This window comes from Eublepharis macularius, chromosome 1 (assembly GCF_028583425.1).
Source record: "Eublepharis macularius isolate TG4126 chromosome 1, MPM_Emac_v1.0, whole genome shotgun sequence".
NCBI classification, from domain to species: Eukaryota; Metazoa; Chordata; class Lepidosauria; order Squamata; family Eublepharidae; genus Eublepharis; species Eublepharis macularius.
In genome coordinates, this window is record NC_072790.1 from 218,411,770 (window position 1) to 218,425,123 (window position 13,354).

General features: G+C 42.1%; 1 protein-coding gene across 1 annotated transcript; it reads left to right on the top strand.

Moving 5' to 3' along the window:
- Window positions 1-446: 446 nt before the first annotated feature.
- On the top strand, window positions 447-3,658 carry LOC129325116 (squalene synthase-like). The gene is made up of 3 exons (XM_054972664.1): window positions 447-620; window positions 1,828-1,980; window positions 3,039-3,658. The coding sequence occupies exons 1-3, from the start codon at window positions 447-449 to the stop codon at window positions 3,258-3,260; spliced, it is 549 nt and encodes a 182-aa protein (XP_054828639.1). The 3' UTR covers window positions 3,261-3,658.
- Window positions 3,659-13,354: the final 9,696 nt, after the last annotated feature.

A 13,354-nucleotide genomic window follows, 5' to 3' on the forward strand; every position in this document is an offset into this window, starting at 1 on the left:
ACAGCCCGGAAAACCCACAACAACCATTGATGAAACTTGTTCCCAAATAAGCATGCATAAGATTGTACCTTGATCCTCTCCATGGGTGGCTCTAATTTATAGAATCATAGAATCATGGAGTTGGAAGGGATCTGTAGGGACATCTAGTCCAACCCCCTGCACAATGCAGAAAATTCACAACTACCTCCCCCAACTGCCCCAGTGCCCCCTGCTCCATGCCCAGAAGATGGCAAAACACCTCCCGGATCCCTAGCCAAAATGGCCTGTGGAAAATCACTACCTGAACCCAAGATGTCGATCGGCATTACCCTGGGCATGTAAGAAGGGCCACGACGAGAACCAAGCACTGATGCAACCCCTTCTGCCCTCCCCCTTACAGTCTGCCCAGGTTCACAGAATCAGCATTGCTGTCATATGGCCATCTAGCGGCAAGCAGAATTGAAGCAATGGGTATAGAAAGCATTTATTATAGTTCTAAGTTCCTAATTTTAAACATCGACAAGGCCGTCCAGTGCATGAACGAGCTCATCACCAACACGCTCCATCACGTTCCTGATGTCTTGATCTACTTATCCCGGCTAAAAAACCGAAGTGTATTCAATTTCTGTGCTATTCCGCAGGTAGGTTGGATGGTCTGGTGGGCTGTTGTTTTGCTGGGCTTAAGAGCATCCAGTGTAAAACATTATTCCAATTCCTACTACTGAAACATGGGAGGGAGGGTAGAAAATGGCCAGGCACCTTCCATCATCTCTGGATCTAGTTCCGAGAAAGAACCTCCTCCCACCATCCAACTGTTACTGATGTAATGGGATTGGTGTGTGGTGAGGGGGGCCAGCCCGGAATGCCTCTGTGCCGAAATCCAACTCTAGCTGAGCATCTTCTTCTTGGGCAGCATTTCTATTGAATTGCCATAAATGTTGTCTTGTTCTGATACTCTAGAGCCTCTTTGGGAGCTAGTTTTTGGCAAAGAAAGAGAGATAATAATAAATACAGGTTAATATATTTAAAACAATTAATGGGTTCTGTCCTTTGGCCCTGTTCAAGCATGACCAAGGAAGAGCACCCAAAGTTGGCCTCAGTAGACTGTGGCCCTTACCCATTCTGAAACCATAGGAATGGGCTTCAATCTAAGGAGCAATTGCTAATTGTTTTTTTGCTTGCATTTGTCTTCTCTGTACCAGTTTGCTAGGCTGTGTGGGCTGAATATGTTACCCTGAGTTGAACTGCACAAATATAGAAACTGGGCCCTGTTTTTCCATCCTTGAGGTTGCAAAGAGTTTTTATAAATGTGTATATGCTAATGAAACCTCAGTAGCTCTTTGGCTAGGATCAGGTTTAGGGCTTGTGCACCCAGACAACTTTGTTTCATTTCCATTATCATTTTCAAACTGAGAGCAAGTTTGGTGTAACGGTTAAGAGCGCGGGTCTCTAATCTGAGAGCCAGGTTTGATTCCTCACTCCTCCACATGAAGCCATGGGTCAGTCACAGCTTCTAGGAGTTCTCTAAGCCCCACTCACTTCACAGGGTTGTGGGGATAATAATTACATACTTTGTAAAGCACTCTGAGTGGGTGTTAATTCATCCTGAAGGGCAGTATATAAATTGAATGTTACTATTGTTGTTATATTATTATTATTATTATTATTATTAAAAGTGGAGTATGTGGTACACAATAAACTTTCATAAATGAATGCGGATGTGGAATTCTGTTCTCTCTCGGCTCACAGTTTTGGGCTTCTTATTGCATGGAATATTCATGTCCCCGATTTGACTCTCCTCTGTTGTTGCCCTCGCTTGTGTTGATGCCTTTCCTCCTTCCACCGCAGGTGATGGCCATCGCCACTTTGGCTGCCTGCTACAACAACAAGCAGGTCTTCAGGGGCACAGTGAAGATCCGGAAGGGACAAGCTGTCACCCTAATGATGGATGCCACTAACATAGACGCTGTCAAAGCCATCATGTACCAGTATGTGGAAGAGGTAAGCTGGGCAGCAAGAGCGCAGTCTTTATTTAGGATTTCGTCCTGGAGGTTCTACTGCCAGAAGTGCTCAGGGGTGCTAACAGTGGTATTAAAACACCGAAAAGTATAAAATACCTTACTAAAATCAAAACAATTCAGCTCAGTAAATCAGTAAATGCAGCAATAAACAATTCCAAGGCAATACAATCATTGCAAGCAGCAGAATCGGGGGGAAATCTCCTGCTGGCTGAAAAAACAGTAGCTAGCAGGGTGCACTATGTTCCAAGAACTGCAACATACTCTCCAGGAAAAAGAAAGGCATTCACATGTTTGTAAGACAGAGAGCCAAGCTACAAATGGTGAGGACTACAGGTGAAGGGAGTGACAATTTTAGCTGGGAAGCTGAGTTTTAAAAGAAATCAGAGGGCTTTGTCAATTTCCCCTCTCTGCAGAGGGAGTGCTCCTCAGGGGGTTTGTTAATTTCACCAGTTAGAAAGGGGAGGTGAAACTGACAGAGCCTTCCCCAGGCAAAGAAGAAATTAACAAACACTCTGAGGAGGGATCTCCCCTCCTCTGTAGAGAGAGGAAATTGACAAAGCCTTCCAATTTCTTTTAAAACTCAGCTTCCTGGCTGACATTGGGACTCCCTTCATGTGCAGTCCTAGTGTAATTCATCATTTGTAGCTTGGCTCTGAGGGCATGAGATGAGGCCATGAGTTCCAAAGCCCCTTGACCTGCTTTTTCCTTGGGGAATGCTGGTTGATTGAAGATGTTCTTCACTAACTTTTAATTGTTCCTGGCAGAGGATGGGGCCAGTTATCCGTCCCATCAACAGGCACTGATGCTAGCACTGCCAACAGCTGTTCCCTTTTTATTAATGCAATTCTGACAGCCCTTTCGAATGTCTTAACAGGCAGCAATGCAAATTGGAGGATCAATAGCAGTGGCTACTTATTCCATCTGTAACCCTAAATAAATACCATATCCTAGCATCAAAGTGCCATATTTGCAGAGGTGGCCATGGGTCTCTGGACTGATCAAGGTCTTTTTACCAACCATAAATTCTTTTCTTATTAGATCTACCAGAAGATCCCAAGCACTGACCCTTCTTCCAGCAGAACTCAACAGATCATCGCCTCCATCCGATCCATGAGTGTACCCAGCAGTGCCCTCCTCTCCCGGATCCATTACTCCCCTATCTATTTGTCCTGCGTTATGCTCTTAGCCACCTTGAGCTGGCAGTACCTGAGCACCGTCTCAAAAGCGACTAAGGAATTCGTGCACACGGGCGAGAACTGAGTACAGAGCTCCGTGGATGTGTCGCTTTCTGGGAATTTCCCCCGTTTCTCCTTCTCCCCCTCTTTTTGTGTGTGTGTGTTGGGGAACTGTTGGATTCCCAGGACTGCAGGGAGCAGGACTCAGACTTTAATCGCAAGCCAGTTGGGACTGGATGTTTTAGCCTAGAAACCCCTTCTGGATTTTGAAGATCTAACAGATAGCTGCTTCCAAACTCGGACCTAATTTCCCTTTTGAATGAACTGGTTACAAACAAGTCTGTTTTGAGTCTTACTTTATACTTTTTCTTTACTGCAGACTGTTTTGATCAATGTTTTGGACATGCTGCTTTTTAACTTGGAAGTTAAAGATGCATCTTTGTTGCTTGTGACTTTTGACAGTAAAAGAAATGTGCAAGATAAGCCACCACTCTTCATTGTGTTTAATTTGGTTGTTGTATAAATGGAGTTGTCATGATTTAAACGTAGCTTTTTTTTCTCGTTAGGTGGCCGTTGATGTGTTGATTCCAACAGGGGAGATACTGTATATACTTTGTATTTTTACTTGACTTAATTAAGAGCATGGGATGGGGAGGGGGGTGGAGACCATGGGATTAGTTAGGGATAGTTTTAGTACCTTTGCATCAAACCTAACCTTATAGTAGCAAACCTTAATCTAGTTAAACATCTGAATTGTAATATACTAATGGACTTGGTGTGTACATGGAGGGAAATATTTAACTAGCATCGGTGGCAGGCTGGGGGGACCTTGTGGGAGACATTTAGTGCAGGTGCGAGAGAAGGGCCTAAAAGGGGAGCCAAACCTGGCCAGAAACCACACTGTAGTTCATACATTGGTTTCCAATCCCCACCTGAGTATTTTGCTCTTAACACCTTTATCCCTCAATCTATGGTAAGATTGATCCAAATAAGTCTCTTCATCCATAAAATGGCTTTCATCTGTCAAGCTGAGATTAGTCACAGCCCTTAGTGTGTTATAGTGGTTAGTGTCCCGTCCAGATCGGACAACCCAGTTTCGATTCCCCACTCTGCCATGGAAGCTTACTGGGTGACTTTGGTCCAGTGACAAACTCTCAACTACTTCACATGGTTATTGTGGGGGTAAAATAGAGAAGACACTTCTGTAAGCCACCTTGTACCCCCATTGGGGAGAAAGGTGGAGGTACAAACTAAGTAAACAAATGTGGTAGTGTTAGAGGCAGTTGGGCCAGAAGACCTCTTTGAGTAGATTATGTTAAGTAGCCAGTTGGCCTGATGCTGTATAAGGGTCAGATAGATTGTGATAGCAGAGGATATGCACATAGCTCTTTGTTTTGTGTAGTAGTAAAAACTAATCTGTGCTTCTCCATTACATGAATTGGGTGAGATTTCTAAATCTTTCCTCACATGCTGTTTTCCTGACTTTACTTCAATGGCTGTTGCTTGGCAGCCACAACAGTATTTAGCAGCCTGCAGGCCTTGGTTTTTTTCAATAAGAGGCAGAGCGAGTGGCAGGGATCTGACTAGGGTTACCAGGTCCCCCTATCATCCCAGCGGGAGGCAGGGTACCTGGTGCATGAGGCAGGGTACCTTTCTGACCTTCCCATGATCCCCTTTACGCGAACCCCCCACAATGATGTCACTTCCAGGAATTGATGTCATGATGCAGATGCAGGGACGCACACACACTTCTCCACAGGTCCGAGTTTGGCCTCAAACAGGCCAGAACCAGCCCGTGGCGGCAAAGCATAGGAGTGCTCTCTGGGTGGCGCAGTGACGTCACTCCTGGGAATGATGTTATCATGCCACCCCCTAGAATGTGCCCGGGAGACCCAATGCTGCACCTTCCCCACCACCAGCTAGGTGAGGGGGGGGCGGGCAGAGGGCGAAAGCAGGGGATCCTCCGCTCCCACCAGGGGAATGGGATCCCCACACCCAACTTGCATGGCTCACCCAGGCCTGGCTGCTTGCTACTGTTCAACAACAGCAATTCCAGAAAACCCAGCGTGGTATTGTGTTTACAGAGTTTCAGAATAGAATCGGGAGATTCTGCTGTGATTTTGGGGCAGTCATATGTTTTCAGCCTAACGTCTCTAATAGGGGATCTTTTGTGATAGTACTCTGCTGCCAATTACTCACTTTTATTTCAAGACACCAAACACAGTGATTACAAAAGAAAAATGGGTTTATTGTTTATAGAATAAGCCCATGACACACATTGCCTTTTCAAGGCTGAAATGTGTAAGGACCAGTTACATTAGAGAGCTTTATATACCTTCAGCACTGACAGTTTACAGAATAATTGCTGTTTGTTTACAGAATAAAAGATCAAAAAGTTAGTATAAACACCCTGTCAGAATGATGCAAAATGATGCGTTTCCCTGAATGCATGATATCTGACAAGCTTGAGTGACAAGTGAATTATACAAACATTGGAAAAGCTGGAGCCATATATCTGATATACTCTTGGGAAGAAATTGTACTCAAGGTCAAATCTTATTTAATAACCAAAACAAGAAAATGTTTATACTTTGCTCAGTGACCCTTCTCACCTACCCGAGACCTAGATGAGACCTGCAGGTTATTTCACCAGGAAGAATTGTAACTCTAGAGCAAGGCTACTATAATATTTGTGTGATTTTAGCTTGGATGTATGCTCACAGTAAACTGAGAGTCCAGCCCAAAGTGGATGGTTTTTTAAAGAACTGGTGGGTGGTTGTGATCTCCCCTTTGTAAATGGTATCCTGGAACTAGTCTCTGTCCACAATTGGTAGTTTCATAGCTCTGGAAGGATGAAAACCCCTTGAGCTCTTAAGTCCAATCATTGATCTTAGTTCAGGGGTACAAAAATGAAAGAACGCCAAGGGACACTTTTTGCATTCTCATGAACCAGAAAGCCCCCACGGAGTAGAGCTTAAGAGCTGCAGACTAAGAGTTGGGTTCAAATCTCCACTCAGCTGTGCAAATCACTGACCTTGCCTAGCTGTATAATCTCTCCTTAACCTGGTTATGAGGATATGACAGGAACAGAACTATGAAAGTTGCCCCTGGAGTTCTTGGAAGACGGAGCAAAGTCTGAGTCAGACCATTGACCCATCTGCCCTGACCTAGATAGGTCAGGCAAGCTTGATCTCATCAGATCTCAGAAGTTAAGCAGGGTCAGCCTTGGTTGGAGACCTCCAAGGAAGATCAGGGTTGCTATGCAGAGGCAGGCTGTGGCAAACCACCTCTGTTAGTCTCCTGCTTTGAAAGCACATGCTCTTTCTCCAAACCATGAGCTGCAGTGGTATATTAACGGCAGAAAATCATTTTTGTCACACTTGAACATATAGTGTCATTATCAAGTCAGTTCATTGCTGTATGGCCAGGAACAGCTCCATGGACTTTGTGGTGCTTTTGCTACACTCCCATCATTTTTGTATTTTAGCCCTTTCTTTCCTGTTGGCTTCTACCTCATTCTTCCTCCTCTATAATTTCTAAATCCAAACCAATTGTTTTGGACTGATCTTAGGTACTTAAGTTTCCATTTGTTTGTTAACAAATGAGACAAAGAATCTGTGTAGATTTTCTGGGAGAGTTTCCCCTGACACCGTGGCCATCCCCCAAATGTGAAGAACTCCTACAAAGTTCTTCACATTTGCTTTTTCTCCAAACCATGAGCTGCAGTGGTATATTAACTGCAGAAAATCATTTTGTCACACTTTTTGATGAAACTTTTCTCAGCACTGAACTCAAAGGAAAGTTTTGTCCAACTTTCACATCCATACATAGTAATGGGTGGTGGAACTGAGTTCTGGCACCTCTTGAAAATGGTCACATGGCTGATGGCCCCACCCCCTGATCTCCAGACAGAGAGGAGTTTAGATTGCCCTCCCCAGCAGTGTGGCGGGCAATCTAAACTCCCCTCTGTCTCGAGATCAGGGGGTGGGGCTACCGGCCATGTGACCATTTTCGCAGAGGGCAATTTAAACTTTTTTAAAAAAACCATTCCAGCTGACCCAAAGTGATGTCATTGTGCAGTCCTGGAAGGGTTGGTGCACTTTGCGCACGCATGTGGTACCAGAGGCACTACCTCCCGCCAAGAGTTGCCCCCTGTGCTGGCAACCCACTGAGTTCCACCACCTCTTTTCCCAGAAAAAAAACCCTGGTAATGAGGATCTTGGTTCCCAGAGAGAGATCTTTGTCTTTAAGGATATTCTCTAGCTCCCTCACAGCTGCTCTTCCAAGTGTTAATCTTCTTCTGATTTCTTCATTGCAGTCTCTCTTTCAGTTGATGACTGAGCTAAGGAATAGAAAATCTTGAACAATTTCAATTTCCTCATTGTCAACTTTAAAATTGTGTAATTCCTCAGTAGTCATTGTTTTTATCTTTTTGATGTTCAGCTGTAATCCTGCTTTGGCACTTTCTCCTTTAACCTTCATCAGTAGTCATTTCAAGTCTTTACTATTTTTTGCCGGTAACGTTGTGTCATCTGCATATCTCAAACTGTTAATCTTCCTTCCACCAATTTTCACTCCACCTTCTTCTAGTCCAGCTTTCCTTATGATATACTTTGCGTAGAGGTTGAACAGGTAGGGAGATAATATGCATCCTTGTCTGACACCCTTTGCCGATTGGAAACCATGCTGTTTCCCAATATTCTGTCCTGACAGTAGCCTCTTGTCCAGAGTACAGGTTGTACATCAAAACAATCAGATGTTGCAGCACCCCCATTTCTTTTAACATTCTCCATAGCTTTTCATGATCCACATGGTCAAAAGCTTTGATGTAATCTATAAAACCGAGGCTGATTTTCTTCTGAAATTCCCTGGTATGTTCCATTAGCCATCGTGGTTTGCAATGTGATCTCTAGTGCCTCTTCCTTTTCTGAATACAACTTGAACATGGTGTTTTGTTCCATAAATGGTAAGTCTTTGCTGTAGACGTTTGAGCATCACTTTGCTTGCATGGGAAATTAACACGATAGTTTAATAGTTGCTGCACTCTTTGGCATCCCTTTTTTTTGGAACTGGAATTTAGACTGAGCATTTCCAATCTGTGGGCCATTGTTTTGTTTTCCTTATTTGTTGACAGATTCTTGTTAAGATTTTGATGGACTCTGTTTCTGTAGCTTGAAATAGCTCTATTGGTATTCCATCTATTCCAGGTGCTTTGTTTCTCCCAATTGCTTTGAGTGCAGCTTTTACTTCACTTTCTAAGATTTCTGGTTCTTCATCAAAAGATTCTTTGTTGAAGGTATCTGTCATCCTTCCATCTCTTTTGTATAGTTCTTTGGTGTATTATTTCCATCTTTTCTTTATTTTGTTCTGATCAGATACTGTATTTCCGTGTTGAACTTTCAGCATCCCAAGCCGTAGCTTGAATTTCCCTTTGACTTCTTGGATCTTTTGGAACAGATCTCTTATTCTTCCTTTTTTGTTGTCGTCTTCTGCTTCTTTGCACTTGTTTATTATAATAGATTTCTTTGTCTATGCATACAAGTTGTTGAAAAGCTGCATTTAGAGTTTTGACTCTATTTTTGTCACCTTTTGCTTTTGCTTCTCGTCTATCTTTAGCAATTTTAAGAGTTTTCCCAGTCATCCATTTTGGCTTCTCCTTTCTTTTGGCTACAGGAATAGTCTTTGCACGTTCTTCCTTGATAATATCTCTGGTTTCAGCCCATAATTCTGGCTCACAATCAGTTAAATTTAGTATTACAAATCTGTTTTTTACCTGGTTTTTAAATTCTTCAGGAATATTATTTAGATTGTATTTTGGCACTATAATTCTTTTAATGTTTTTCTTCAGCTTTATTCTAATTTTTTATATTAGCAACTCATGATCTGTATCACAATCAGCCCTTGGTCTTCTTTCATCAGAGAGAATAGAGCTGCTCCATCTTCTGCTTCCACTTATGTAATTATTTGATTCCTGTATTGGTTACCCAGTGATTTCCATGTATACAATCGTCGTTTGGGTTGCCAGAAGCATGTGTTAGCAATAAACAGGTTGCTGGCTTCACAAAATTCTATGAGTTGCTCTCCGGCCTTATTTCGTGATCCTAGTCCAAATTTTCTGCTTTGTCTCCTACTTTTGCGTTCCAATCATCTGTGATTATCAGCATATCTTGTTTATGTGTATGATCAATTTCTTCTTGGACACTTGTGTAAAAGTTTTTGATTTCTTCCTCCACCTGGCTGAACTGTAATAAAAAGCCCCTGATGAGGAAAAGAGCAATGGTTTTGAGTGGGTGTCTTTTTGAAGGCCTTTCCAGCACACCCCACCCAGGGAGGTTTGGCGCCAGGCAGAGCTATTCTTTTTCTGCTCCCTGGTGATAAGAGCACTTTGCCCTGGTCCTTCTTCATTCCTTTGTCTGTTCAGCCCATGAGTCTTCCACATGGGAAGGTGGGGGGGGGGGGACAGTTTGTAGTGCAGAGTTAACATCATGGAATGCCCCTGAGTTTGACAACAAAAGGCATTTTATAACTAGTTATGGACTTTTCAACACCTTTGGGTTTATGCGCCCTTTGCAGCAATTGTAAATGAGTTTAAAATCTTGTTTGTTAATAATGGATGTGAGCTTCACTATAAAATGGAGGATTTCTACTTTATACCATTCAGTGTAAGTGGGATTGATGGGGGGGGGGGAAGGGAGAGGAAAGGTTGCTAAAACAAAATACATGTGATTTAACAAAATTAGGATCAACAAAGTCTTCCCTCTGGTCATGATGCACTTAAGGGGTATTTTTGCCACCATTTGAAATCTTCTATATAGAATAACACTTTCAAAATTGTCAACTGATGCCTCTAAATGTGTGATCCAGCTGAGTGCACTTTTCAACTACCTTCATGAATGAGTTCTAATCTCCCGGAGTTTTCCATCAGGTGTTTCTGCCCTCAACATAAAAAGTCTGGAGATTTGGTCCACCAAAAGCGAACTGGAATCATGCCAAATGGGGAAAGGCTGTACTTGAATTCTTCTGGCTAGGAATATTGCCCTGAATAGCAGAAGGAAGCCAAGCCACCCATGCATGAAAAAGATTGTGAGACCATATCCTGGATGTGAGCACCAATAAGAGTGTCTGAAAACCTCCAACTGGCCTGACCCTGAGAGTGACGCAGAAATGTGAACTTTGTCTAGCCCTGGAGAGGGAGAATTGAAAGCCTTAGACTCTTTTAAGTTCTTTTCCAACTTACAAGAACATTGCCTGATGAAGGACTTATAAATGCTTCAGAAATAGAACCATTAAGGACTAAGTCAACCCATGAATGGTCTTGAGAAAATCCACGCCAGCATATATGAAGAGGAATTCCAGCAAAGTTTCATACATCTCACAGCCTGGATGGCAGAAGAAACAGAGAAGGAATTGTGTATGCTGTTATATTTATTGCTTTTGACAATTAGGGTTTGGTTTTGGCAATTTTGATGGTGGTGCATTGTGCACACCTGATATTTCTTTGAGGTGTAATTGACCAGAGGGATGGTACAATTGGTGAGTTCGGTCAATTTTCTTCATCTCTTCTGACAGTTATAGGTATGAGTGGATTGATGGAATGGCATGCCCTTACACCAGAGTACCCAGGGTTTTATTGGTTTCTAGCTTTCCAGTACTAAAGATGAGTAACATAATTAACTTAACAGCCCTTTTGAGCTGTCCAAAATAAACATGTCTTCCACCTAACAGTTTTATGAAGAGGCCCAAACAAAGTTTGGATAAAAATAGGCCCTCTTTGATACTTATTATATACATAAGGGTTTCCATATCTGTCTGCCTTATTTGATGAGTATACCATCTTTAAGAAAGGGGTTGATGAGTCACAGATTCAAGTTATACTACCTTATTCAAAATGCCCAATAATTTAGCACTGTGTGCCTCTGAAATGTAAAGGATATGGTTTTGTTAAAAATTCACCACATTATTCAAGCTTATTGGGGAATTACATGGGAAAAATCTTTTACACAATAGGACAAAATTAATATCCACCACTTTAAAAATTAATACCCAGTCATTGGACTCTGCCTCCAAAGCATACATGACTATGTATTTTCTGGAGTTGTTTTACCGAGGGATTTCATCCAGTAAAGGTACATTTGAAAGAAGAATATAAGACCCAGAATTGACAGCAATACTGACGAGAGATATCTTAAGGTTTTACGCACTGATGAAAGTTAATACCTGAGCTATGGTTAATGGCCCTAGATTTTCTGTTGTGTGTGTGTAGAATCTGGCTGATGGCTCTCTCTTCAGCTTTGTGGTAGTGTCAAAAGGGGGGAAGGGGTGCATCCACCTCTGTTGGTTTAACTTACCCCACAAGGTACCATTCGTTCGGCCAAGAGAATATTGACGTCTGCCTTAATTTGGAAAAGGATATATGGATGGCCCCTGGCTTGTGTTCTCTTTGTCCTTTGTACTGACACTACCAAAATGCTGAGCAAATTTTAGACCTTTTAAAGCCGTATTTGAAGATCATCATATTAATGCAGCCTCAGCTCTGAAAGTTTTGTCATTTGAGCAATTTTCTTTAAATTGGACTAATGGTATTATAAAATTGGTTTGCATTGGACACTGATTATACCAGCCAGGTCATAGCCAAGTACATCAGGTATATAGTTGTCACTGTACATTCAGACAACCTACATGACTGTGTACCTTTTCTGGTAGAAAATTTGTGCAATTCCCTAAAAGGATTTGGGTTTTAGTCATCGCTTTTGTTTTCAGGTAGATGTCTCAGATATACTACCTTGGATGCAGGATGAGCTACTCAACTATGTACAGTTATAGTGACAGAGGATGCAGATCTGCCAGTTTTAATATGGACAAAAATATATGGACTGACTTTGGCCTGTGGCTTTTTATTCCCTGTGCAAAAACAACTAAATTGTTGGGAAACAGCTATATTAAGACTCCATGCTGGGTTTAAAATGTGTGACTAAAGATTCAGCTATAGCACTAGCAGCCATATCCTTTGAACAATTTCAGGTGAGACAATGTAATGTAGAACCATTTTGCTTTATATTCTATTCTTGCTGCAAAGGGGGGTGTCTATGCTATTGTTGGATCTGAATGCTTGTGTGAGTTAGTGAAAAATTAGATCAAAGACATGATTTCAACTGCATGTTTTGACAATGGAGAAAAGCCGACTTGGGATAATTTCTTTTGGGTTCTGGGGTTTTGGTGTTTCATCTGTTGTTCATCTATGCTGTGCAGAGAATTACAGAGATGTTTCCAAGTATCTCTGTTGGTTCCACAGAATCACAGTAATGACTTTTGTGCTTTTGAAATTAAATGATGCTCAAAGGGCGGGGGAAATCTGTTAAAGGATTTTTAGACCCCCTACTATAAAATCTTGTTGTGAGCATACATCCAAGCTAAAATCACACAAATATTATAGTAGCCTTGCTCTAGTGTTACAATTCTTCCTGGTGAAATAACCTACAGGTCTCTTCTAGGTCTCGGGTAGGTGAGAAGGGTCGCTGAGCAAAGTATAAACATTTTCTTGTTTTGGTTATTAAATAAGATTTGACCTTGAGTACAATTTCTTCCCAAGAGTATATCAGATATATGGCTCCAGCTTTTCCAATGTTTGTATAATTCACTTGTCACTCAAGCTTGTCAGATATCATGCATTCAGGGAAACGCATCATTTTGCATCATTCTGACAGGGTGTTTATACTAACCTTTTGATCTTTTATTCTGTAAACAAACAGCAATTATTCTGTAAACTGTCAGTGCTGAAGGTATATAAAGCTCTCTAATGTAACTGGTCCTTACACATTTCAGCCTTGAAAAGGCAATGTGTGTCATGGGCTTATTCTATAAACAATAAACCCATTTTTCTTTTGTAATCACTGTGTTTGGTGTCTTGAAATAAAAGTGAGTAATTGGCAGCAGAGTACTATCACAAAAGTTCCCCTATTAGGGATGTTAGGCTGAAAACATATGACTGCCCCAAAATCACAGCAGAGTGGGGATTCAAACCTGAGTCTCGCGCTTCTATTCTGAAACTCTGTAAACACAATACCACACTGGGTTTTCTGGAATTGCTGTTGTTGAACAGTAGCAAGCAGCCAGGCCTTGGTGAGCCATGCAAGTTGGGTGTGGGGATCCCATTCCCCTGGTGGGAGCGGAGGATCCCCT